The 27,948-nt window shown below is 50.2% G+C and overlaps 1 protein-coding gene across 1 annotated transcript; it reads right to left on the bottom strand.

Moving 5' to 3' along the window:
- Positions 1–7,903: 7,903 nt before the first annotated feature.
- On the bottom strand, positions 7,904–23,008 carry LOC149346033 (prolyl 4-hydroxylase subunit alpha-2-like). The gene is made up of 2 exons (XM_089585334.1): positions 22,013–23,008; positions 7,904–8,398 (listed from the first exon to the last, which is right to left on the bottom strand). Exons 1-2 carry the CDS (start codon positions 23,006–23,008, stop codon positions 7,904–7,906), a joined length of 1,491 nt encoding a protein of 496 aa, XP_089441460.1.
- Between the last annotated feature and the right edge of the window lie 4,940 nt (positions 23,009–27,948).

The following is a 27,948-nucleotide window of genomic DNA, read 5'->3' as shown; positions in this document are numbered from 1 at the left end:
TAGTGACGGCAGTCCAGCGGTCACCAAAACACCAACAAGACTTCGAAACGAAGCTTTTTATTTGGGCTGACTTGCGCCCGCAAAAGAACTGAATCACTCGGCGGCGGCGTAAGCAACAAACGTGCTCGTCAGTCGTCGAACTACGAATGCCCGCTGCTCGCGGCATCGTTCAATTTAAAGTCGGCAAAGAAACTTCGAGATAACAGGTCGAGATCATCTAGAGTAATCTAGAAACACGTAGATGCAGCTGTTCATGGCTGTGAACAATCGAGATTAGACCGGTCGCTTCTCCCGTCACGAACAATAATGACAACACACCTTTTCTGCGGCCTTGTGCGAACGAACGGACGCTACAATGATACGTGGCATTACCCCCCTCCCAACAAGCATCCTCTCGATGCTTTAAAATGAAAATAAACACAGAGAATACAAACTTCGAGTCATTTAGCGCCGGGCGTGTTCGGCGTCGCTGAGAGGCTGTCGTGCTTTCGGGGATGACTTCATAGTCGAGGTCGCCGATGCGACAGAGAACCCTGTACGGGCCAAAGTAGCGTCGCAGCAACTTTTCACTCAATCCACGGCGGCGAACTGGCGTCCATATCCAAACACGATCACCTGGCTTGTAATGCGTGTCTCGTCGGCGCAGATTGTAGCGTCGGGCGTCGGTGTGCTGCTGGTCCTGAATGCAAAGCCGCGCAAGTCTTCGGGCTTCCTCGGCGCGATGAAGGTAGGCGGCGACGTCGATGTTGTCTTCGTCGGAAACGTGCGGGAGCATTGCATCGAGTATTGTCGTGGGCTTCCTGCCGTATACCAGCTGGAATGGGGTAAACCTGGTTGTCTCCTCGACGGCAGTATTATAGGCGAAGAGCACGTAGGGCATAATGGAGTCCCACGTCTTGTGTTCGGTGTCGATGTACACGGAGAGCATGTATGCGATGGTCTTTTTCAGACGCTCTGTGAGTCCGTTGGTTTGTGGATGATAGGCAGTTCTCCTCCGATGGCTTGTCTGGCTGTAGCTTAAAATGGCTTCCGTCAGCTCCGCTGTAAATGCCGTTCCTCTGTCTGTGATGAGCACTTCGGGGGCGCCGAGTCGCAGGAGAATTTGTTCGACAAAAAATTTTGCAACTTCTGTTGCGGTACCACTAGGCAACGCTTTTGCTTCGGCGTAGCGGGTCATGTAGTCGGTGGCCACTATGATCCACTTGTTACCTGATGATGAAGTCGGAAAGGAGCCGAGGAGGTCCATCCCCATTTGCTGAAAGGGCTTAGTTGGCGGTGGTATGGGGTTCAGGAGTCCGGCTGGTCTAGTCGGAGGCGTTTTGCGTCTCTGACACTCACGGCACGTTTTCACGTAATGGGAAACGTCGGTAGCTAGCCGCGGCCAATAGTACTTCTCCTGGATACGGTGCAACGTGCGAGCAATCTCGAGATGCCCTGCAGTCGGCTCATCATGATACGCCTGCATAATTTATTGCCTGAGATTTTTGGGCACGACAAGAAGATGTACTGTCCTGTTGGGCGCGAAGTTCTTCTTCAGAAGGACATTATTGTGAAAGACGAAGGACGACAGTTGGCGCTTGAACCCCCGGGGAGGCGATGCGGTCTTGCCTTTCAAATAATCAATTAGGCTGTGCAACTCAGGATCCGAGCGCTGCTGCTGCGCGAAACTGCTGGTGCTTACCGGTCCTAAGAAAGCGTCGCTGTCTTCCTCTTCCGGTGCTGCGTCGACGGGGGCTCGCGACAAGCAGTCTGCGTCGGAATGCTTGCGGCCAGATTTGTAGACCACAGTTATGTCGAATTCTTGAAGGCACCGCCTCCAACGAGCAAGGCGGCCGGAGGGATCTTTCAAATTGGCTATCCAGCACAGGGCATAGTGATCGTTCACAACCATTAATGGTCGTTCGTACAGGTAGGGGCGAAATTTCGACGTTACCTAAATAATGGCGAGATATTCTTTCTCGGTGGTCGAATAGTTGGCCTCGGCTTTCGACAGTGAACGGCTAGCGTACGCGATAACTTTCTCCTGTCTTCCATTTTTCTGAACGAGGACCGCTCCTAAGCCCACACTGCTTGCGTCGGTATGGATTTCGGTTTCGGCGTTTTCATCAAAGTTCCCGAGCACAGGAGGGGACTGTAAGCGCCGCTTCAGGTCTTTGAAAGCTTCCGCTTGGGGCGTTTCCCATTTAAATGGCACGTCAGCCTTGGTGAGTTGGGTCAAAGGTTCAGCGATGCGCGAAAAGTTCTTCACGAATCGCCGGTAATAAGCGCACAATCCAAGGAATCTGCGTATAGTTTTCTTGTCATTAGGCTGTGGAAACTCTGCGATCGCAGCCGTATTCTGAGGGTCTGGGCGAACTCCATCCTTGCTTACGACGTCACCAAGGAACAGCAGCTCCTCGTAGACGAAGTGGCACTTCTCTGGTTTCAGTGTTAGGCCTGAAGACTTGATTGTTTCCAGCACTGTCTGAAGCCTTCTGAGATGGTCTTCAAAGCTTGAGGAGAAGACAACAACGTCATCTAAGTAGACTAGACAAATTTGCCCCTTCAAGCCTGCGAGCACTGTGTCCATTACTCGCTGGAACGTCGCTGGGGCAGAGCAGAGGCCGAATGGCATCACCCTGAACTCGAAGAGTCCGTCTGGTGTGATGAACGCAGTCTTCTCGCGATCTCTTTCGTCGACTTCAATATGCCAGTAGCCGCTCTTCAGGTCCATCGATGAGAAGTACTTAGCGTTGCACAGCCGGTCCAATGTATCGTCGATGTGGGGGAGGGGGTAGACATCCTTCTTCGTAATGCTGTTCAGGCGGCGGTAATCGACGCAAAAGCGAAGGGTGCCGTCTTTCTTTTTCACTAGGACGACTGGTGCTGTCCAGGGGCTCCTCGATGGCTGGATGACGTCGTCACGAAGCATTTCCTCAACTTGCTTGCGGATAGCTTGGCGTTCTAGCGGCGATACGCGGTAGGGGCTCTGTCGCAGTTGTCGGGCCTGTTCGTCTGTGACAATGCGGTGCTTAGCAAGCCGGGTTCGTTGCACATTCGATGCTGATCAGAAGGAATCGCTGTACTTTTGAAGAAGACTGCGTATTTGGTCTTGTCTGCGCCGTGGTAAAGCTCGGTTGATATCAAACGTTGGTTGATGGCCTTGGTCAGATTGTTCTACGGGTTGTTCGGGTAGGGCGAATATGTCTCTGATGTCTCCCAGCTCGTCGAGGAAAGCGATCGTCGTACCTTTGTTTAGATGCCGGTATTCTTCGGTGAAGTTGGTTCGCAACACCTGGGCTTGGCCATGTCGGATTTCGGCAACTCCCCTTGCGACGCCCAATCGTCGATCCAGGAGTAACTGGGTGTTCCCCTCGATGACGCCTTCGGCATTTTCGATGTCTCCATGCAGGCGAGGACACTTGATCGGGGCGGCACGCTCAATGCTTCGTCGAGGGCGTTTAAGGCAACGTGATGAGTCGCGCTCGTCGCAACAGGTATGGCTTTGTCCGTGGAATGCTTGACCAACTTAGATCGAAGGTCGATGATCGCTCGATGTTCATTCAGGAAGTCCATTCCCAAAATCACGTCTCGCAAGCACTGCTGTAGGATCAGATAGGTTGTCGCATAGGTTCTCCGGTTTACAGTAACTCTCGCGGTGCAGCGTCCTGACGACGTAATAAGGTTACCACCTGCGGTGCAGATCAGCGGGCCATCCCAAGTAGTTGTTACCTTCCTGAGTCGGACAGCGAGCGGCCCGCTCATGACAGAGTAGTCAGCTTCGGTGTCCACCAAGGCAGTAACCGCGTGATCGTCGACAATAACTTCAAGGTCACTTGTTCGCGTTTTCGTATTGCACGTTGTCTTCGGTGTACGGTCTCGGCTTTGTCGGGCAGTGAGACTGCGGTGGGCGCATTCCGACGTTACTTCTCTGGGCGGTGGTATAAGGTTCAAGTCTGGCCGCGTCGTCGTCGTCGGTGTAGTCGCCGTAGTTGAGGCATGGTCTTGCGTTTTCGTCGATGGAGGATCTTTGTTCTTGCGCTCAGAAGCAACGTCACCTCCAGAGGCTGCTTTATTTAGTTTAACCTTCGGGGGCTGGGGAGCATCCACGGACTGCGTAGCCTCGGCTAGGAGATACATAGCGCGGTGACGACGGCGACGGAGAACGCGATAAGCGGCTCGGCGATGAGTATTCTTCCCGACGCAAAAACTCCTCGATTTCGGCTGGTCGCTGGCCGGGTCGGGGTCGTGGAGCGTCGTAAAAGAACCCACGGATGTCCAGTCTTCTGTATGGGCAGTGCCGGAGGCCGTGACCGGCTTCGCCACAGTGGAAGCATAGTGGGCGGCGCTGGTCGGGAGTTCTCCACTCGTCGCATTTCCTCGGCTGTGTGCGATGCTCGTAGGACGGGCGGGTTGGGGCGAGAGGGCGGCGGTCCAGCGCAACAGGCTGAGGGCGATAGGGGCTTGGGTCCCGTCTTCGAGGTGCAGGACGGCGCACTGCTGCGGCGTAAGTCATGGCTGGGGGCTCCGTAGGCTGCGTGGTGGTCGGCGTCACACCCAAGGCCTGTTGAACCTCGTCCCGGATTACGTCAGTGAGCGGTGTAAGCTGCGCCTGCGTTCCTGTTGGCAGCAATAGTCGGAGCTCTTCTCGCACAACTCCATGTATAACCTCCCGCAGGTCATTGTGTTTAGCGGCGTCCAGGCAGCTTGCTGAGAAAACGCGCTGCTGGCGGTCATACTGGCGGGCTCGGGCATCAAGAGTTTTTTCCATCGTAGATGCCTCTTCTACGAATTTCGCGACGGTTTTCGGTGGGTTGCGTACGAGGCCGGCAAAGAGTTGCTCTTTAACTCCGCGCATAAGCAACTTCACCTTTTCTTCTTCCTTCATGTTCGTGTCGGCACGCCCGAAGAGGCGCTTCATCTCCTCAGTATACACTGGAATTGTCATTAATACGTTCCAATATGCCACATTTTTTGCTACATTTGCTGTTTAGGTTACATCTAAAACTGCTGTTATCGCGCAGTGACACTGATTATATCTCGAACATTCACCCAGTTACTGCATTTTTTGTTTGCACTGGGCATATGGTGTCCAATAAAGTTCCGAAATTTTTCATTGTTTTTAAATTTTTGGAGTACAGAAAAGTCCAAACATCTGAGATGGTGATTTTATCATATTTTTGCACCTCACTGTGAGTTTCGAATTTGTACTTAGCTGAACGCTGACCCCTCTCACACGTGAGTCCTTCAACAGCCATTTAGCCTCCTGTAGAAAGGAGCTTAATGAAAATTATGCCCGTTCTAACGTGAACTGACATCGCACAGTACACGAGCCCCTAGAATTTCGCCTCCATAGAAATTCGACCGCCGCGGCCGGGGTCGAACCCGCGTCTTTCCGGTCAGCAGCCGAGCACCATAACCACTTAGCCACCGCGGCGGCCGATAAGAGTGAAGCAAAAAAATTTCCGGTGCGGCAATTTTCTACCATTGCGAGCGGAAAATGGCACCATTACCTCCACTTACATTTATTATGCTTAGATCTATGAGTAGATCGAATGAAACAGGAACTGAGCGAGGAAGCGTAAAGTGAATGGGCTTCTAGTGCTGATCGACCGAGTCCATATCATTAACTGCTTAACACAAGATAATTTCATACAAACAGATTTCAGACTGGCACACTACTGATTTTAATTTCAAGCAAGGAACTTCCTTACAGTTTTGAATTCAATTCACGCCACCATAGCGAGAATCGAGCTGGAGCAGCGGGACCTCAAGGCGCCAGCACTGGTCAACTGGGCCCGCTGACACCGGCGCCATCTGTGGGCTTGCAGCCGAACTGCAAGGCCCGCCCCGCCACAGCCAAACATAATATGGACGCAGGTGCGGGCACAGTGTCAACACCTCAGTATTTATGACACAAATAATACACAGAGCGGGCCAGCGAGCTACGACACATCAACGAGGCATTCGTCTGAAGCAGACTGCTATGCAAGAAGGGCTTCTGATTTTCCGGCTGGAGAAGGAGCGCGACTTCCGCGGTGAACGTTGGCACGCGCCAATAATTCCGGCCGGATCTTGCCGCTCACGCCGTATTTTTATGGCAAAGCCATCCCCGGGCGCTTGCCGATGGAGGCGATGAGAGCGTGCGTTTGCTTCGATCGCTTCGCTGCCCAGAACCAGAATCATGCAGCAAGGCACGACGGACCTTCCCGTGAGCCTCCCGGTGGTGCCGATGATAGCGTCCGGCCACAACTCGTAGCGACGCTGGTCGGATCTCGAAGAGGCTCGCTCCTTGTCCGCGCGCCGTGATTCCACGTATCCGTCTAGGTGGCACTTCGCCGCCTCTCCGAGGCGGGTCACGTGGCGTGACGTCACAAGACACACCTCCTCTCCGCCGGCTGAAGGTGAAACGTGCGCCAATTTTGACCTTGGAAGTTTGCTTCGAGGAGCAGAGCTTTCGGTCTGAACCCAGGCGACGTCGAAGACGCTGAGATCTGCATCGCCAACTGCGCACCTGACCCTAGCTAGCGTCAAGGAAGCGCTGTGAAGACACTGTCGAAGACACAGAAGTAGACGAGACGGGCACTAACTTTGAATTTTATTTCGGGAAAAGCAACCACGGAGTATATAGACTATGTATATGGTCCGCGCGACCCAAAATCAGTTACTGAGACGGCGGATAAAGTGCGAGCTCGTCCACCACTCGTCCTTTCTTTATTCCATTCTCCTCTTTTGCGCTGCGACCCTGAAAAAATGAACACCTACAACACGTAGAAAAAGGAAGGGGTTTAAATGTCGGGCATGCGAATCCACAAAAAGAATGAAAAGCAAAAAAAAAGAATTCTGCATTGCCAGTGCTATGTAAGAAACAAGTCTTCGGATGATGATAAATATTAACGTGATAAAATAAAAAATGTTGCAAAACACAGATCAAAGCTAAATCCACGAAAATAAAACAGTAGGCTTGCAAGAAAGGCATTGGTTTACCAGTCTGTCAGACATAGAACGTAAAAAAGCTTCCGGTTAAAAAATGCTAAAATGAAATAACTGAACGATGTCAAAGAAACCAACGGATCTGACAATGGGCACGGAAATAAAAAAAACCAACAGAGAACACCACGAAATGATCACACATATAATTAAAAAATGGCAGAATGTAAATCCCCAAATCATTAATTAGGGTAACAAGACTTCAAGAAACACAAATACTACCGTAAAACATGCAAATCAAAGGAGAACCACGATATTCATCACAAAATGCTGTTACGGACCGGCACAGGTCATGGGACACTGGGAGCATAGTTTGGCGCGGACCGCCGCAAGGGGGCATGGTGTGCGCTAGGAAGGGCGCGGGAGTTGAAGGGAAACGCACGTGTCCGGTGTGCGCGGTGTGTAATGGTGTGTGTGTATCCAGGCTAACGACTTTTGTGACCAGAAAAAAGCTTGTAATGCGTGAAAATTATATTCGGGAAATAAACGTGACCTGACCATGCAAACCGTCAAGAAAATCAAATTCAGCGTCATGTCGCACAATGTATGGCGCACTAATGCACTTCTGCCCAGCTTTTCAAGTAGAATATGCCTCACTGAATTGGAGCGTGTTTTTCATCTCCGTATGTTGATGAATTTGGTGTTCTGTACTTGTGGATGCCAATTTTTCTTGAACTTTTTGACGTTATCCGCACGTTCCCTTCCTAATTTGTTTCTCACGTATAATCTGTGCCCCCCTCCCCTCCCCACAAACACTTCTCATTGAAACATCGTCCTGTGTGTCTAGTGAAGACCGCAACTGATCGAAATACTGTAAACTACGTTCCCTTGCATTCAGCAAACTGCGTCTCAAGTTTTTTCGTGCAATGGTTTGGCTTTTGTACATATGTTTGAGACCTTACAAGCAGTTGTGTCCTTTACTACCGACCAATCCTCAGCCGGGTGTTTTGTAGCGTACGACCACGTTGGTCCTTTCGTGAATCCACTTTGTGGCGATCCACTTGCAGCCCCATAGTACGGGGCATCCCACGTGCTCCGTGAGATCGTCCGCCTTCCTCTTCTGGTGCCAGAAAGAAAACTGCTTGGGGGTTTCGCTTCCCTCGTACGGTTCCATGTCGTACCAGAACAGGGCGTCACCTACGTGCGGCTTAATTGCTATACCTAGTTTGGTAAAGGCGGTGGCGCCACCTGCAGCCACATCCGCGAGGTACATGAGCATGGTTCCCAGCCGGTTGCCGTCGGCGATGTCTATCCTGTCAGCGTCTTCGTCAAATTGGTTCGCGTCCAGGTGCGGCGTGTAGTGTCCCCCGAGGCCGTAGTTGGCCACCTGGTATGCCTCAGCCGACTCCAGGGACAGACGCGTCGCCGTGGCTATGCGTCGACTGAGGCGCTGGAGCAGGGGGTGTTTGTGGTCCCAAAGCCACGACACCTGGTTAGGGAGGAAGAATTTCTCCAGGTTAGCTGTAATGCCTGTGCTCAATCGACAGCAACACCCGCAGACACTTCTTGTTTCCTCGTCGGCACCAAGGTAACCATGGTACTACACGTAACACGAGGAACCTCCTTCAGATATTGCAGCTGCTTCCTCGAAACGTGCAAAAGAGTCAATGTCAAAATCCATCCTGCAATATAAAAGAAAACTTTGGGCAGAATGACACAAGACGGGGGGAGAAACACGTACACACAAACGAGCGCTCGTGTGTGTGTACGTGTTCTCCCTCCGTCTAGTGTCATTCTGCGCAAAGTTTTTTTGAATATGTCGTTACGCCAACTGGCCCAACGTTCTGCTCTACTAAGTTGCATCCTGCAAGTTTGACGAATAGTCTTCACAACAGTTGTTTCGCTCCGATCTTTAGCAGACTGTAGGTAAAATCCGACTGGAAGCCTCTCGAGCTGCTGTACAGAGAACGCCAGCGCTTAAACAAGCCTTTCTTTTGCACTATTGGTTAAGAAGCTGAAAACCAGCTGTCCAGGCTGAGGTAGGGTTGTACGAAGTGTCTGTCCGAATTTCTGAGTGCGTGATATAATAATCGTGCTATATCTCTGCGCCGGGAACTTCGCTTTAGTCCCATTTATGCTGGCGACACGGCGTGTTGCCTTATAACCAACGCTGTTTGGTCTGACAGTCTAAATAAAGCTGGGAGATAGTGATGGTTTGTGAGGGCTCGAATAAACTTCGCTTTTCATCCATGAAACAATGTGCTGCTTCTGCCTGTAGAAATGCAGGTTACTCATAGCCGGATACAACCCAGAAAGAAGTGGCAGATACGCTACAAAGGAGGGCCTCCAACGAATGAAATGGACCGATTTTCATGACGCCGTGCTTAAATCCCGATCATCTGCCACCGCCTGCGATGTCACTCTAACAGGGCCAAGGGCGAAGGTAAGTGACGCCAACCAAGTAAAATACAGGAAACACACGACGTTTCGGGACCGGCTCGGCCCCTTCTTCACGGTGTGACTACGGGCGAGCGCAGCTTGGCTTTTTAAGCGCCTGCGTGGAGGACCTCCGGGTCAATGGCCGCAGCCCATGGACGTAGGATGAGGGGAGCGTCCCTAGGGAACGATTAACATTCTCTCGTGTTTGCTGAATGTGCCACGACTGGAGTAGAAGCCTCCTACGTAGGTTACCTTCCGTTTCCAATACAGTGGTGCTGTCGAAGTCAATTGGGTGGTCGCAGCCTTCGCAGTGTTCGGCCACGGCGCTGCGTTGAGGATTCATGTCACGGACGTCCGCTTTGTGTTGGCTCATGCTTTCCGCGAAGTTCTTCGTTTCCCCTATGTATCGAAGTCATGACACGTCGAATGCCAGGGTGCAAAAAGACCCAGCTTTATTGAGCAGCGCGTATTTATATCCCGAGTAGGGCGAGGGGGCAAGCGCAGCGCTTCGGTTCATAACGCTTATCAGTTGCCCGTTTCAGCCGGCCTTGCGCACGCTGCCCGTCGCACATACGATACATCTTTCTTCTTTCATAACAAAGAACAACGAACGAAGGGAAGTTCGTAAGCACAGGATCAGCTCACTGCACAAGGAATAGCTCAAGACACTTGTTGAAAGTTCCCGCCGTATGCCAAACGACGCGGGGGTACCCACTGGGCGCATTTGTTTTTCAGTCCCGGACTGTCCGGGACTACTTGCGGACTCGAGTCCGTTATTTGTTTTTCTCGGGCAGCCAGAAAGCTCCGCCTACCTACCTGCATCGCCATAGCAACGCGTTCGTTTTTAGCCTATGGCAGTCTGCGGGCTGCTTGGGGCTGCTGAGAAGGCAGCAGACGATAGCTGCGCGCAGCGCTGGCAGCCATATTGAGTTAAACTCCGTGTGGATTTTTAGTATTTTTCGTGTTCCTGGAGGTCGATATCATGCGTTAAACCTTCACATGAGCTCCGTAGCTGCTCTCTGAGCCATCGCAATACTTTTTGTTCTTACATCTTCGTTTATTTTCTTGAAATCCACCGCACACGGACGCGCGTTCGAAGCTGCGAGCGCGTATTGTTTGCTCGTGTCGTCAAGAGGTTCTCGTTCGCTTGTTTTGCAACATGCTGTCTGTACGCTTACCTGAAAGCATCGCAGGTGAACCACTCGTATACTGGAGCAGCTATAGAGCTTGTTGTCAACATTTTTGCGAAGGCTTTCGTCTATCTGCCGATCCGCAACGAGTTGGGCTACTTTGTGCGAACTTCGCCGCAGGCAGTAGCGGCGAGCATACCTCCGAAGCTGAGTTCTGTAATGCACCTACGCTAAGCTGACAGTACAGTCTTTAAACCGACTCAGTATCATGATCGAGCGCACGGCGTTGCTTCGGCGGCGTGGTGGCCGTGGCTTGCGTCGTCTGCTAGCAGATGACAGCGTCCTTGTACGGTAACCGAGGGGGAGCTCGGCTCTGGCGCCGAGTTCGAAAGCAGCCTATGGCAAGTAGGTCATGTGACCATGGCGCTATTTTCTGTCAGAGCGGAAGCCGGGACCTGTCAGCAAGTAGTCCGGGACTGGAAAAACAAATGCGCCCACTGTCTCTGCGATCGTCTTAACACCGGGGCGCTTGACACTGCATCACCATCAGACGTTACTGGTTGCTGCGGCGGTTGCTGTTGGTGGTGGTGGTGGTAGTGCGGCTGCTTCTGCTGCTGCCGCTGCTGCGATGCGCTGTTTAAGGTGTCCTCGCTGTCGTCATCAAGTTCACGCTGAAAGTTTTCTTTCGTAGGCAGCAAATGCTTTCGGTTGCGACGCAGGAGTCTTCCGTCCTCTGTGACAACATTGTAGGACCTGGGTTCTGCACAGCGCTGCACGACCCTTGCCTTTCTGTCCCAGAATAACTTCTTCACACGCACGATGTCCCCTTGGTGCAGAGGTGGTAGTGCTTGCCGTTTGTTCGTTGTCTGACGATGCTTGACAACATGTAGACCAGGACCATCTTGAATGCTTGGCAGCGTTGTTCGGAGCTTTCTGCCCTGAAGGATCTCTGCTGGTGACTCGTCTCCTTCCAGCGGAGTTGTCCTGTATGCCAGCAAACCGAGCCAGAAATCTTGATTGGTTTCAGCGGTCTTCTTTAATATTCGTTTTACCACTTGCACCCCCTTTTCTGCGAGGCTATTTGACTGGGGGTACCTAGGGCTTGAAGTAATGTGGTGAAAATCGTAATCGTTTGCAAATGTGGCAAACTGGTGACTTGAAAATGGCGGTCCCTTGTCTGAACACACTTCCGTAGGTATGCCGTACCTCGCGAAGATGGCGCTAGTTACTTGAATGACAGTGTCAGCAGAAGCATCTTGAAGAAGTTCCACCTCTGGAAAGTTGGACAGCGCGTCGTAAACGCAGAGGTAAGGCCTGCCGCCGTAGTGGAAAATGTCAATGCCAACTCGATGCCACGGCTGCTCAGGTACTGGGCGCATCTTCAGCGGTTCATGTGGCTGGCTGTACGAGTATTTCCTGCAGACTGCACATTTCTGAACAAAATCTTCAATGTCGCGACTCATTCCTGACCAGAATACCACTTCCCGGGCTCTTGCCTTGCATTTACTAATACCCAAGTGGCCTTGGTGAATTTTTCCAGTATTTCACGCTTCATACTGGTGGGAACCTTGCCTCCCTTTAACAAAATACCCTGGGCTTGAAAAAGCTCGGCACTAAATGGCTTCAGCTGGCCTTCGACCTGTTTGCCTTTTTCTAGACTCCCGAGTACACTGCTTAGGTATTTATCTTTGCTTGTATCGGCTGCCAGTCGCATGAAAGTTCTGTGGCTTAAGCGGGACGAAACCACACTCACGGCATGCACTTCTGCGTCTTCGCTGTCGATGCCGGCCTTATCGCAGTCGACTGAACCCCGGGGCAGCATGTCGGCCAGGAAGAGTTGTTTTCCTGGAACGAAAACAATTCTGATGTCATAACGAAGCAGTCGCAGAAAGAAGCGCTGCAGCCTTAGTGGCATGTCACCGATTGCTTTATGGGATATCGCAATCAAAGGTCGGTGGTCGGTTTCCACGATAACCTTCCGTCCATATGTGAAATGATTGAATCGTTCACATCCATACACAATCGCCATCGCTTCTTTTTCTATTTGCAAATATCACCGTTGTGTTTCAGTCAGTGCTTTAGACGCGTACGCGACCGGCTTCCACTCGTTATCTTGACACTGTAGCAAAGCAGCGCCTAAGCCGTTCTGTGATGCATCGCACGATATTTTAGTTTCCTTCGCAGGGTCGAAAAGTGATAGCAGTGGTTGTTTCGTCATGATGTCGCAGAGCTGGTGCCACTCCTTGGCGTGGTTTGCCGTCCATTCAAACATTGCGCCTTGCTTTAGCAAGCTTCGCAGTAGGGCTGTCCTGTGTGCCAGCGACGGTAAAAATTTGGCGAAGTAGTTTGCTACCCCAAGCATTCTTTGCACAGACTGCTTGTCCTTCGGTTCCGGCATTTGCGCCATGCATTGTATAAGGGAGGGACACGGCCTTACACCCTCACTGCTGATTACGTCGCCAAGGAATTCTATCTGTTTCACGCCAATTTTGCACTTAGTCGCGTTGAAAGTCAAACCAGCTGGTTCTGCAGCTTCTAGCGCTGATCTCAGTCGTTTGTCGTGCTCGTGCGTTGATGTGCCCCAGACTAATATGTCGTCGACATATACCCTTACGCCAGGTAGACCCTCGAAGATTTCATTTAGGATCTTTTGAAAAACTCCTGTGCTGAAGAAATTCCGAGGGGTAGCCTCAAGAAACGGTACCGCCCGAAAGGTGTTGCAAAGATGCATATTTTTGAAGTTTCCTCGTCTAATGGTACCTGGTGGAAGCCAGATGTTGCATCTAGGCGCGTGAAAGTCGTTGCTCCGGCCAGTTCAGCTTCTATGTCTTCTCGCGTAGGCATCTGGTAGTGCTCTCTTTTTTAACCATCCATTAATCTTCCTAGGGTCCATGCAAACCCGGAGCCTTCCATCCTTTTTACGTACTATTACAAGAGGGCTTACCCAGTCTGTCGGCTCAGTCACCTTGGCAATAATTCCGCCCTGTTCCATGCGCTGCAGCTCCTCACGCAGTGGCTCCCGAAGGGATAGTGGCACCCTTCGCGCTGGCTGTACGACAGGCACGGCGTCATCGCGGAGAACCATATGGTAGCGACGCTGAACGCAATCTGTACCGCTGAACAGATGACGGAATTCATCGACTATTCATTATGTGGCGTTCTGCGACACGCTGTGCACTTGCCGGGAGAGAAGCTGGAGGAGTTTCCACGCTTCAAGTCCTAGTAATGCTTGTCCTTTCCGAACGATGAAAAATTTCAGGACAGCTTTGAGACCGTTTAGCTTCAATTCCGATGTAATTGTGCCAACATGTTCAATTTTGCTTCCCCCGAAGGACCGCAAAGTCGCGCCACTTGGTTGCAGTGGTGGCTTTGGCTGCATTATGTTGAAGACACTGAGGGGTAGAACATTGGCTTGCGAACCGGTGTCAACTTTCAAGCTCACTGACCAGTTGCCAACGTTTGCTTGAACAAGCCAGTCGCGCTCCCTGAACTTGCTGCGCAAAGCCACATCCAGTACGTCGAATTCCTCCTCTGCTCCTCTGAGCTCGCGGATTTGTTGCTTTGCTTTACAACACACGGCAAAGTGGTTTCTTCCATGACAGTTGTGACACGTACGCCCAAATGCAGGACAGCTCCGCGGTGCGTGTGTCCGTGCGCACCTTTGGCAGTTGTAGGACTGCGGCTCTCGACGAGGGGCAGAGCGCATCTTCTGAAATTGTCCACTTGCTTATGGTCTTGTTCCCACATTTCTTGATGTGCTGCTGTTGCTTCGGCAGCCTTGCAGATCTGTTCTGCCTTCTGTAGGGTCAGTTTGTTATCTCTTAATAACTTTTCACGTATTTTCTCGTCATTTGTGCCAAAAACAATTTGGTCCCTGACCATTGAATCGAGTAACCCTTCAAAGTTACAGAGCCGTGCTTGAGTCTTCAAATCCCGCAAAAAGTGCTCGAATGGTTCATCTGGTTCTTGCACACGCCTCCTGAACAAGTAGCGCTCGTACACTTCATTGCTTTGCGCCTCGCAGTACACGTCAAACTTCTTGACTACCGTGGCGTAGTCATTGCTGCTTTCGCCTTCGGAGAAAGTGAAAGTGTTAAATACCTCAATGGCTTCTTCCCCTGCGGTAGTCAACAGTAGCGCAGTTTTCGTCGCTTCTGGTCGCGGCTTTTCGGCGGGTTCTGTCGCCGTCAGGAATAGCTCGAACTTCTGCTTGAACAATTGCCAGTTCTTTGCAATGTCCCCTTTGAGGCGAAGTGCATCCGGTGGCCGTAGGAAATCCATCCCGCCGCTTGTTTCCTTGGTCTGTGCAGATTTTCCAAGAAGTGGGCGTCAACGTCGGCCACTTCTGACACCATGCATCGAAGTCATGACACGTCGAATGCCAGGGGGCAAAAAGACCCAGCTTTATTGAGCAGCGCGTATTTATACCCCGAGTAGGGCGAGGGAGCAAGCGCAGCTCTTCGGTTCATAACGCTTATCAGTTGCCCGTTTCAGCCGGCCTTGCGCACGCTGCCCGTCGCACATACGATACACACTATGTACGACGCCGGGCAGACGGAACACGGAATTTTGTACACGACGCCCTGGGGCTTTTCTTTGGGCTGCCGGTTTTTGGGGCGGGGGAGAAGGCGACCGTAGTGCTGGTCGGTTTGTGCGTTGCCAGCACCCCTTCTTTTCCGAGAATGCGAGCCAGCGTCTTGCTCACGCCTCACACGTACGGTATTAAGATCGACATCAGCGGGTCTCGTTTGGAACCAGCCAGCGCACCTGTTTCTACTGTGTATGGCTGCGAGCAACTTGAGTGGGATTACTCTCGGGCCTGCCGCCATGGACCGCACGCACGGAGAGGACCCAGGTGCCAGCTGACTTCAATTACGGAGTTTGGCCGGTTGGAGTGCAGGACCAAAACGGACCCCCTTTCCGAAAGGTCTGCACGTGTAGAACGCCGCTGCCGTCGCCTCGGGGAGACGAACGTTATCTTCCCCATTTGCCGTGACCGTGCCAGGGAACAAAGGGCCTCGTTTCCTGTTGCTCTTAGGCGTGCCAAGCACCACGACAAGCTGGCGGGCATCATCTCCGACCCTCGCGAACGTCTCCAAGCACGAGGAACCACTTTCGGCCTTTTCGTGACCTCGCGTCCGGCCTCGAGCGGCGGGTGACATTTGATGATCAACAGATGTCGGTGACCCGCAGAAACCTTCGGCTGGCCGGGGGCCATCACCTACCACAGTCGACGCTACCTCGACGACGACCTTCTTTCCCTCAGACTCAACATGCGACGGGGGCGTGGCCCTAAGTGCAGTGGTGTGTTTGTGCACACAAGTTTGTGTTGTTCGTGCTCTGGGCCCCTCTCACCCCTGCGTGGGTGTCCTCAACGTAGGGAATTTGGGGAACCAGAAGGCTATAAATGTCGAGAACGAATGCGGCAGAGCAGCCTCACTTAGCCTCATTTTGAGCCTCACTAAAGCCTCACTTCAACTTCACTTCAGTCTCACCTCTAACCACCATGTTGTAAAAATGTAAATAAACCCTCTTGTAATCTTCCTCCCATCACTTAACTCTTTGACTTGGCGGCACTCCTGTCCTGGTGGTGGTGGGAACGGGTGTCGAAGCTTGACCGCGGTCCCGTCAAGCAGCGAGCAGCAGCAGCGAGCTAGCAACGACTCCGAACCGACCCATATTCGCCAACAACTGGTGGAAGCGCCAACAACAGGATGCAAAGACTTTTTCGCTTCTGGCCCGCGCCTGAGGAAACAAAAGACCGGCTTTTGTTTTGCCTTTCTTGTTTCCTGATAACGCGCCGGATGAATGAGCTTGGGTACCCGTTCTTTTAGAGGTCAGAAATGACTCGGTTCTTCTCCTTCCTTTTTTCTTCACGTGAGGAACATATGGAGTCGGCTCTATTCAGTAATGATGTAACGACAGATGCTTTGTGCGGGATGGGATGGTTCGAATCGAAATGTAGGTACCGTCCTGTGTGGGTGGGCGTCCTGTGCACCGAGAACCGCAGGCCTTTGTCGTGCCTTGTAAGTAGGACCTCCAGAAAAGGCAGGCTGCCCTGCTGTTCATGTTCAACAGTGAATTGTATGGCCGGTTCAACTGAATTTAGATGACTCTGGAGGTTTTCTATCTCTGAGGTTTTCACCACACAAAAGCAGTCGTCTACATAACGGAGGAATAACTTTGGCTTGGGATTAAAGGAGGAGAGGGCCCGGCTTTCGATGTCTTCCATGGTTAGGTTAGCCACTGTGACTGAAATTGATTTGATACCCGTGAGCCTTCGCCTAACGCGCCCTGTAACCACCGCAGAAGGCCTACGGCTGGTGTCCAAAACGGAGCAACAGTTATTAAGTGCGCGGATACACGAGTGCCATTCCGTTCTCCGCAAAAAGGAGCTGGACCGGTTCTTCGCCCGCCGCCAACTAGAACACAGGATGCCTGAGCTCTTCCCGCGGGTGGACGCCTTTGCCATGGAAGCGGCCTCCACTGCAGCCAACAAACATCGTGAGTGTCAAAACAAGAAGTTGTTTGCCCTACAGCAGCGGCAGAAGAAACAGCCTGACCCCCATAACTCCGGCTTTGTAAAGAACCTCTCCTCCCGTCGCTTAACACCGCCCTAATCCTATGTTCACGCAAAAGGACATGAGTTCAGCATATCATCTGTTCCCGCCCTCCCAAAACTAGTCGCGCCTGTTGAGGACGCGATCCAGCACCTGGAGCCGCACGTCAGGGAAGAGGTGCGCCTGAAAGCAATTGGTGTCATCGCCAAGGTACCCCCCACATTTCCGAGCAATCTGTCTCAATTGGAACAAAAAGCCCTACGCGGTCTCAGGGACGACACCGACATCGTCATCCTCCCGGCAGACAAGGGCAACTATACAGTGGTGATGGACCGACGCGACTACGAGGAGAAGGCGTCAGCCCTTTTGAGTAGTGGGGCGTATGAGAAGGTTCGCAAGGATCCCACTTCAAACACTCAGGCAACACTTAACAAAACTCTGGCAGAGATATTCAAGCGGCACCCTGATTTCAAATGGCTTTACCTCCGCCTCATCTCCAGAAACGGCTCAGCTCCAAGCTTTTACGGGCTACCAAAATTCACAAACCTGGAGTCCCCCTTCGGCCAATTGTAGACTTCACCCTATCTCCTCTGCGACATTTCTCGGACTACCTGCACAAGGTACTGGCGCCGCTCGCCGGCAGAACACCCACGCATGTACAGAATTCGCGGCATTTCGTCCAAATTGTCTCGAACCTTACCGTGGAGGAAGACGAAAGCTTAGTCTCGTGTGACGTGGTGTCGTTATTTACCTGCGTACCGGTTCCCCTTGCTGTGTCCGTTGCTCGCCGCGCACTCGAAAACGATCAAACGCAGCACGAGGGAACTCCACTCAACGTCGATGAGGTATGTCGCCTTCTCGACGTCTGTCTGCGCAGTACCTTTTTCACCTACAACGGAGAATTTTTCAAGCAAACAACCGGAACTGCTATGGGGGCATCGATTTCAGTCACAGTGGCTAACCTAACCATGGAAGACGTCGAAAGCCGGGCACTCTCCTCCTTTAATATCAAGCCAAAGTTATTAAGGCGGAAGCCTTTAATGCCTCATCGTTGTAAGCAGGAGCTGTCGACAGAGAATGTCACGCTTTTCAGTTGGTCGAAACGGTCGTCACGTCACAGTGCGCGAATTTCAATCGGGGCCAATTGTACTTTGGCTAGTAACCATGCAACCAATTAAAGGGGTCGTATAGTGATGCTCCAAGTAAGTTTGAGTTTAGTTAATTGCTTACTTAACTAATTAGTCTAATTAACCTTTCTAGTCCGACCAGATAAATAAATAAAACCAAGTAAGAAATTTGCCGAGCTTGGGAATCGAACCCCGGTCTCCGGAGTGCGAGTCGAGCACGCTTCCACTCCGCCATGCCAGCACGATGGTTTGGAATGAACAAAGGTGCGTCTAATGAATACGGTGTCTTCGTTCACTCTCATCTTCCTCCCTTCCCGTTACGGTGAGGTTTAGGTGTCCACTGAGATATGAGAGACAGATTTCCTTTCCTCAGAAACCAATTTACCGACGAGCAAGGCGTAATTGTCCGCGTTTCAGATTGGTCCAAATTGTCGTGACGTCACCGCGCGCGAATTTTGACGGGTGCCCACTGAAATATGTGAGACAGTTACTGCGCAACTTCCTTTCCTCAAATACAATTTTCGACTAGTGTCTACTCAGATATGTGAGACAGTTAATGCGTAATTTCCTTTCTTCAAATACAATTTTCATTTTCTTCATTACAGCCCCTCTTTCTTCTTTAACTCACACGTCCTCCCTTTCTCTATGGTGCGGCTCAGGTGTCCACCGAGATGAAAGAGAATTACAGCCCCATTTCCTTTCCTCAAAAAGCGTTGCGTTCAAAGGGCAACGCATCGCGCCGAACGGGTGGTGGCGTTCCTTGGACTCCGTGGCAGCGCTACAACACGCTGTCGCGTTCCACTTCTAAAGGCGAAGCTTAAGCGTCATTAATTGGCAGTTAATTAATGCACCAACAAAATGTGCAGTGAACAATCACGTAGCAGAATGCAGCACTCAGGCTTTCGCCTTTCAGCACTTTAGCCGCTAAAGTTCCTCGTAATTTTTTCCTCCGTTATGTTGACGACTGCTTTTGTGTGGTGAAAACCTCAGAGGTAGAAAACCTCCTGAGTCATCTAAATTCAGTTGAACCGGCCATAAAATTTATTACCTCTATCGTATAAGCGGATCGTTTACTGTTGAACATGAACAGCAGTGCAGCCTGCCTTTTCTGGAGGTCCCACTTACAAGGCACGACAAAGACCTGCGGTTCTCGGTGCACAGGAAGCCCACCCACACAGGACGGTACCTACATTTCGATTCGAACCATCCCATCCCGCACAAAGCATCTATCGTTACATCATTACTGAAGAGAGCCGACTCCATATGTTCCTCACGTGAAGAAAAAAGGAAGGAGAAGAACCGAGTCATTTCTGACCTCCAAAAGAACGGGTAACCAAGCTCATTCATCCGGCGCGTTATCCGGAAACAAGAAAGGCAAAACAAAATCCGATCTATTATTTCCTTAGGCGCGTGCCAGAAGCGAAAACGTGTTTGCATCCCGTACGTGAGAGGCGTGAGCGAGACGCTGGCTCGCATTCTCGGAAAAGAAGGGGTGCTGGCAACGCACAAACCGACCAGCACTATCGGTCGCCTTCTCCCCCGCCCAAAAAAGCGGCAGCCCAAAGAAAAGGCCCAGGGCGTGGTGTACAAAATTCCGCGTTCCGTCTGCCCGGCGTCGTACATAGGGGAAACGAAGAACTTCGCAGAAAGGATGAGCCAACACAAAGCGGACGTCCGTCACATCAATCGTCAACGCAGCGCCGTGGCCGAACACTGCGAAGGCTGCGACCACCCAATTGACTTCGACAGCACCATTGTATTGGAAACGGAAGCTAACCCACGCAGGAGGCTTCTACTCGAGTCGTGGCACATTCAGATTTTCATTTTCATGACTGCAATGGCTTCGTTATTAACAAATGTAGATACAACTGCTCATTTCCTCAACTCAAGTACACTTCAAAGATTTAGCATTTCTATTTATGTTATATTTATAAGCTAAGAGACGATGGAAATATGTAATGCCGCAATAAATGTGTATGGAATTTTAGGAGAGGGTATTCTTAAGTATGGTATCAGTGTTCACGGCAATTGTTCACTCAGTCGAAAAACGAAAATTAACCAAACTTTTCCAGAGTATATGGAACAGGATTATACTTAATGAATCTGCACGAATAACAAAAAAGAAGAAATAATGAAATGAGAATGATTGAGAAGAGAGATATCTGGCAAAGTTTTTATCATCCGTACGTTTACGTTGTACTGACTTCCCGATATTTTAGCAATGAATACAGAACTCCGGTCAACACAGAAAGAGCATTCAGAGAAACAAAAACATAACACATTCTCTAATTAAGTTCACAGTAAACAGCGCAAAATACACAGGGCCAAAGAAAGGAAGGGAGAATAAGGACGGGAAGGAAGACGAACACAGCGCCTTGTTCGTCTTCCTTCCCGTCCTCCTTCTCCCTTTCTTTGGCCATGTGCCTTTTGCGCTGTTTACTATGAACTTAGAGAACACCAACCGGCCCAGCAACTAACTATACTGAATAACATGTTCCATAAAGGTGCCTAATTTATGGGAAAATGTGATAGCTGCTGGAAACGAGTTGTTTGATGCACATCGAAAGTGATTTCCGGAAGGCCTAAAGAAGTCGAAGGACCGCTGCCAGAATTGCATTCACCTTTCAGGAGAACAAGATGAATGACTTGAAAGTTTTATTCTTGCACCAGCGGCGCGGTCGCTCAGTGGTTATGTTGCTCGGCTGCTGACCTGAGAGACGCGGGTTCGATCCCGGCCCGGCTGTCGCATTTTGATGGAGGCCAGATTTTAGAGGCTAGTGTACTGTGCCGTGTGAGTGCACGCTGAAGAACCCCAGTTGGTCGAAATTTCCGGAGGCTTCCACTACGACACCCCTCATAGCCTGGGTCTCTTTGGGACGTTGAACTCTATGAGCCGAACCAAACCATCATTCCTGTACAATTAAATATTGTAAAATAAAGCTGGAGACTTACCAGCAATTTGCCCTTGCTGTGCCGAGAAAATATAGCCGCCCACTGCCTGGTCGCCTGCCTGCTTTTTACCTGCCTTGGCATTGAAGTCGGCCATCAATAGAGTGCATTACTCATTTACTTTACTTACAGCGGATGCCAAGTCTTCAAAGAGCATTTCGACTGTCTCGTCATCATAACGTGAAGTAAGTGTGTCGACTTTTAAAACCTTCGAATTGCATACCTTTTATCGACCTGGATTTATTCACCTAGGTCTCACCTCACCGCTACACCGTAATAACGGAATACGTACCCGCCCTTTAACACTGCAGAGGTTTCATCTATTCGCTATCAACATCGCATATAGCACCCGCTGGTACGTGAAACAAGGCAGCAAATCTAGTCTCACTGGACGAGACATAAATTGCGCTCCCAAGGGCTGTCCTTGCGAATGCACATTCCTAGCATTAATCGTTGCGTCGCAGGTCTGACCACCACACTGCTCATGAGCCGCTGGGAATGAGGAGTGGAGGTAAACTGGTGCATTCATGTAGCAGGTGGCGGCCAAGTACCACACCAGGGTGGCCAAATCCTGTTGTGGTGAGACGGTGTGCTGTCATCAATGGTCACCGAGATCGAGCTGCAGCGAAGGCCTGGATATTAAATTTAATAGACACTCTGTATTTCTTCTCTGGCACAGAACTGAGGTCGCACCGTGATTCGAACCACGGTTCCTGTGCGGAAAAGGCGATTGCCTTAATTCTACGCAATCGGTAATTATTCATTACTGCTTAATTTAACTATAGTCTACACTAGTGCCTTTCTCTACACATTGTTCCAGGATTCAAGATGAACGGATTACGACATCGGAGGTCGCTCCGACCCTCAACCCATCTCCAAAAGATGATCTAGCTCTCACCTTGCCAATTCGTTTCCAACTTGTAACACCCTCAACGTTGGCTGGTGCGTTGATTCTGGCCCGTTCGAGTCCCTTCCGCGCTGCGGATCGGATGTAATTCACTTCCGCTGAGGTGAGAAAGCCGGGGAAGACTACAATCCGTGGTTTTAACGACAGCACTTCAATCCTGTGTGGTCGCAGGATCAGACGAGGGTCTCCATAGTTCGTGGACATTGTGCAGAATAATTCCCTGCTAGATGGCCGCAGATCTCCCGCCTTAACGCACACTGACTTGTATAAACTGACGTCGGACTCCGGCGGTGCAGGGTAGTGAAGCGGCCGCTTGGACCTTCTCGACCTTCGCAGCAGCCGCCACCGCTTGTCGTTGTCCTGCAGCCAGCGAAGACCTAGCTGCAATTTGCGGGATCTGCCACTTTCGAGAACAGAAGCGATCTGTAACGCAGCACGGGACCAAGCTGACGTGTTGCCGAACGGTCCCACCGTGGAGCAACCCCTGGCCACTTCCTTGTAGTCTTCGGGCGAAGCGGTCGGCAGCAGGCGAGACTTCATAGCTGCCATCCTTCTCACCGGAATGTCGTAGAGTTGCTGCAATTTGCAGATTCCGACGGCCGCTCCAGTGACGTCGCTGTCTGTGGGCCACCACTTGAGCGAGGACGGCGACTTGAGAGCCGCGCGAAGGCCGCTTAAGTTAGGACGCTCTTTCCACAATGGCGAGTAAGCGTAGAGGGCTCCAAGGCGGCTGACAGAAAGGAATGTCCCCAAAGCACTCTGTGCTGCCTTCCGCGGCATGGCAGCGCGAAGCCTTACATGGAGGCCCATGGCTTTGTCCAGGCGATGCTCTTGAAGCAGAACAAAGAGCTGGCAGTCTTCAAAGGCGTTGCCTTCGGTGCTGATGGCTTCTTGCATATCCAGCGTCGACGTGAACAGGTCAGAGGTACCGGATGCCAGCTGAAGTACCACTATAACAAATATCTGACTCCGCAAAAGATATGCCATCGTTCCATGCACTGGACTCCTTTTTCTTCTCTTCTTCTGTCGGGCGTTGGTTCGTTTTTTGAACGACCTGCCCGAAGAGAGGTTTCAACTTAGAAGAAGAAGAAGAAAGAGGAAAGTGATCGAAGAACAAAAAACAACAAAGGCTAACAACAAACACAACAAAACAAGGGGATCGATGTAGCCGGGAGGTGAATAATGTGCGGGCGCCAACTGAATCAGTTATTGCCACTTTTGCGGGTACTGCCTGCCGTCAGAAATAAAAGCATGGCCGTTAATCTTCCATGTCGATCCCCTTCCCTCTAAGCCACTGCAGTGTAACAACTGCTAGCGCTATGGTCATAGTGCTGGTGGTTACTAGTCCGCCTTGCGGTGTTGCAAATGCGGCACTGACCATGCATCGACTTCATGCAAAGAATAGAGCGACAAGTGTTGCCTTTGGGGGGGTACTCATGCAGCAAATTCGTTGGTTTGCTCTTCTCGGGCTGATTAACGCCAAATTATTGAAATAATTGTCCTGAAACGTTGTTCGTGGCGTGAAGCCATAACTGAAATCCAATAAAGAGCTCACGCCTATGCAGGTGTGTCAGCCCGTTCAGGAGTTTCACCAGATGCATCTATTTCTCAGGTGATTGCTGTGGAAGCCTCTATGACTAAAGTGGTTGAAAGGAGTGCATCCACTGTCACGGAGTGCATCTCTAACGCTCTGGCTACTCATATTACAAAGGCCATGCAAACTGTAATGGCCTCTCCCATGACACGTTTGCCTCCGTTACTGACTCAATCTTCCTTGTCGGCAATGTCTCCGCCCCAGGAACAAAATAGTCCTGATTCTCCTATTCAAAGGTCCGGTATTTCAAATGATGTCCCATTCACTCATAATGCAGAGATGATGGATTCAGATACGCCAATTCAAAAAAGCAGTGGCTCCCCTTTGCCTAACCCGTCTTCTCCTTATCCTCAGCCGAAATCAAAGAACAGCTGGGCTCTAAGCCAAAGGAAAATATTTTGGGGCAGGGAGTTGCTGCTGCCGAGATTACACAACCATAGGGGTGTTACGAATTCTCCAGTGGAACTGTCGGTCACTTATTTAAGCTTCAACAGATTTACTTTACCTTTAATCCCAACATCATCCGGACGCAATTATTTTGCAGGAAACTGGGCTTTCACCTGAAAAACGTTTCCATTTACAAAATTATTCCTCATTTCGCCAAGATCGTCAAAAGAAGGAGGGTTCCTCATTGTCGTTTCTTCAAAATTTTGTTACAAGTCTAAGGTTGTTTTTCAGTTCTGTACTCTAGACTGCGAGTTGTTGGCTCATGACTGTAATTTCTGGGTGCTATCCCTTTTCATTAGTGAGTTTTTATTTTCCTTGGGGTGTGCAGGATACCATGCCGCTAGATCCTCTACTAGTCAATTGCCAGAAGTCAGTTCTATTGGCCGGCGACTTCAATTCTCACCATGTATCGTGGGGATATAAGAGAGATCTCGGCCTCAAACGCCTTTGAAACTGGGCTACATACAGGGCCTGTTCTGAAATTAGTAGGACTCATTTTTTAAAATAAAATTTATTCAAGAGAATAGTACAAACGATTACAATTTTTCAAAGTAGCACCCTTCCGCAGCTACACGCTGCTGTCAATGAGTTTTCGAGTTTTCGTACGCCTCCAGGAACACCTGGACCGGAATGCTGTTTAGCTCCCTTGCCATGGCCTGTTGAACCGCCTCTACCGATCCGTGATGTTTCCCCTTGAGCGTCGATTTTATTCTCGGGAATAGAAAAAAGTCTGGCGACAGAGTCGGGGCTGTAGAGGGCCTGAGGTAGCGTTGCCGGCTTGTGCTGGGCAAAAAATCGCGGTCCTCATTCACATGATGAAGATCACTTCCCGTTGGCATTTTGCTCCTCTGACAACACTTCCGGCACCAACTTCGCGGACACTTTCCTCATGGCTAAGTTTTTTGTCACAACCTCAAAAACTTGGGTTTGAGCAATGTTCAAGTCATCAGCAATCATTATGATACTCATCGCACAATCACTGCTCAGTAAATGTTTCACTCGCTACACATTTTCGTTGGTCTTGCTGGTCGAAGGTCGTCCGGAGCGGTCGTCGTCTTCCACTCTTTCCTGACCTTCTCAGAACAGCTTGTGCCACTCAAAGAACACTTGATCTACCCATGGCAGCGTCACCGTAGGCCTCCTTAATCATAGCATGAGTCTCCTTGCCCGTTTTACTAACATTTACACAAAATTTGATCGCGTATCGCTGATCCAGCAAACGCTCTATGATTCTGCGTGACGAGACGTTTTGACAGGGGTCCACAGTACAAGCGACCTGCTCTCTTCAACAGTCGAGAGCCGGCTGCCGATTTTCCCCAGCATTCCCATTATCCCCCTTCAACGATCCGGCACGCGCAGACAGCCTCTCGTTCGCCCGTTCGCCCAGGAAAAAAACCAGTCCTACTACTTTCAGAACAGACCCTGTATAACAACCTTACGTGCATGATTTTTTTTTTAATTCGAGAAGTTTACCATTAGGCATAATGCAAAAGGAAAAAAGTTATAATTCGGGTTCAGCCTCCTTTCTCCGCGCTCAAATCGTATCTGTGTTAGATTTAACGTTCTCCAGCCCTCCTGTTCCTGTTCTGAATTGGTCGACAGTTGATTGTGGTACACCTAGTGATCACATACCTATTGTTTTTTATGTTAATTGCCGCTTAACTCCAGCGTCTTCGCAGTTGAGATCATGTTTTAATTATAACCAGTTTAAGTTTGCTTTGCGCTCTACTCTCGAGTCAGCAGTTAATTCTGCTGAAGAACATAATTCGAAAGACATAAGCTTGGCTATTGAGGAATGCCGTGAGAAGTCTGAATTTCTGGTACGTGCATCAAAAGGAAGCAGTTCAAGTAGATAGTGGAATGCAGATTGTTCGCGGGACTACAGACGCAGAAAGGCTGCATGGAAGTAAGTAGAAAACCAACGGAAAGGACGCGTTCAGAAGGAGAAGTACAGAGGACAACGCTGGAAACACAACTGAAAATTCTTTACTTGGTGAATCGCCAACTTCAGAGCAGAGCGCACATGCGCGCGAGCAACCACAAACGTTAACAAAACAACAAACATAAAAATGATTAAGAGACCGAAGATTGCATGTGGCAACTTATATCCCATTCATGAAACTGTACTCTTTTGCCGTGAACCTAACAGAGCTGTCGCTGACGCATTCAGTTCCTAACTGCTTGATTTTGAAGGCTTCTAAGAAATCTTAGAAGCCTTCAAAATCAAGCAGTTAGGAACTGAATGCATCAGCGACAGGGAACTGATGGCCGATTTTATGGGAGGGACTAATTTGAGCTCATGGACCGTGACAGCTTGCAAAAAGCTGGCGTGTTTTACTGTGGTGAAGTTCACTGTCTTTCACTTTATGCAAAGCCTACCGCACAATTCGGAATGTGCTACTTCGCACAGTAGACCTTTCAGTAGAGTCGTCCGCGATGTCACTGAGATTTGTTTGGGGGGCGAGCTCTTTGTTCCCATGGAGAAAATACTATGTGATTTAATCGAGCTCACCCATTGTTGACCTGAGATATGCTTTGACGCGACGGTGGCACGAAAACGATCTCTCAAATGTGCATGACGTGACTGGAATAGCAAAAACAATTTTTAGAAGCTTAACCGCCTCGAGCAAAAGATCTCGCAGCTGATCACCGTTATCGCCAGAAAGCGTCTCAACAACGCACTGAAATGTATTCAAGGGCGTTTTGCAGTGACTTGCAATATCTATGAGCATACTACGGTGAAGGTTGAGCTGTTCAGGCTCGAGATCTTGCCCGTAGTGTTTGAACAGGCACGTACGTGCTTTCACCATTTCCTGTCAAAAACTGCTCAATCTCTGTCATGTGCTGCCTCATACCTGGCGCATACCTGTAGTTTTGCGAAGAACGTACCGTGTCCACCACCTCGTAGAACTGCTGACCAGACATGTCCTCGAACGAAGGAAATATGTAAGTTAAAGATCCGTCGTCATACCGTCGTGGAGGCTTCGTTTGCCTTGCCGTTCTTGTTGTTTACATTAGTAAACATCGCACATACCCACGTGGAGGGATTGGCCAAGGTGCATTGACGAATGCCAAGGACGTATTTGTGCGGGGGAAAAAGAAAAAAAAATTAAATAAATTAAATACATTTGAAGTACCATGAATAGAATAAAGTGCATTTTTTGGACATGAGGCCAAATTTCATATACAATTAACAAGGTAACCGAGCAGTGGCAAAAGTGTAATCATGAAGGTAGCCGCAAACACAACGAGAATCCCGTGGCGCTCGCGCCGATAGAACTAGGCAGAGACAAAGGGAGTCCTGACATCGTAAGAGGGACCTCCAAATACTGCTTTCTCATAAATGCGAACCGCCGGCATAAGAGGGGAAAATGATCTATTGTTTCAACTTCTCCACATGAGTCACAAAGGTTTGTCGTAGTGAACCCGCATCTGCATAAGTACAAATATAGATGGAGTCTTCCGCATCGAAGAAACGTCTTTGACCCCTCAGACAGCTTCGACTTGCACTACCGGACATTCCATGGGCACTTTAAGTGCTGAAACCCACGGTATTCAGCAACGGATCACTCAAGCTGGCTGAAATATGTTGGAATCGCTGGAAACGGGAAGTCTCCAACAGAATGAGGTTATGTACGGGATAGATTGCAGGAGCAGTGAGTGCTGATCTTGCCAATAAATCAGCCACCTCGTTGAAATAGACCTCCGAATGACCAGGTACCCAGACAAAGTGGGCCTCACTGTGCGCAGAACAAAAAACCTAAGGGTTGCCGTAGGTTTGGAGAGAGTCTGAAACTGAAAGGCAGTCTACAAGGATAGGTACCAGTGCTGCATGCCTCGTAATTTTGAGAAGAAGCAAACCAATAGCCAAAAACTCTGTAAAGAA

Source organism: Amblyomma mixtum, chromosome 4 (assembly GCF_055824585.1).
Source record: "Amblyomma mixtum isolate Tamu chromosome 4, ASM5582458v1, whole genome shotgun sequence".
NCBI classification, from domain to species: Eukaryota; Metazoa; Arthropoda; class Arachnida; order Ixodida; family Ixodidae; genus Amblyomma; species Amblyomma mixtum.
Note: the sequence above shows the minus strand (reverse complement) of the source record. Positions and strands in the feature narration are given on the sequence as shown.

Excerpts from the sequence above, each read along its gene's own strand:
- LOC149346033 (XM_089585334.1), bottom strand. The coding sequence starts at position 23,008 with ATGGCATATCTTTTGCGGAGTCAGATATTTGTTATAGTGGTACTTCAG. Across the intron at positions 8,399-22,012 it reads GTTGGAAACGAATTGGCAAG|GTGTCGTGGCTTTGGGACCA; the intron begins GTGAGAGCTAGA and ends CTCCCTAACCAG.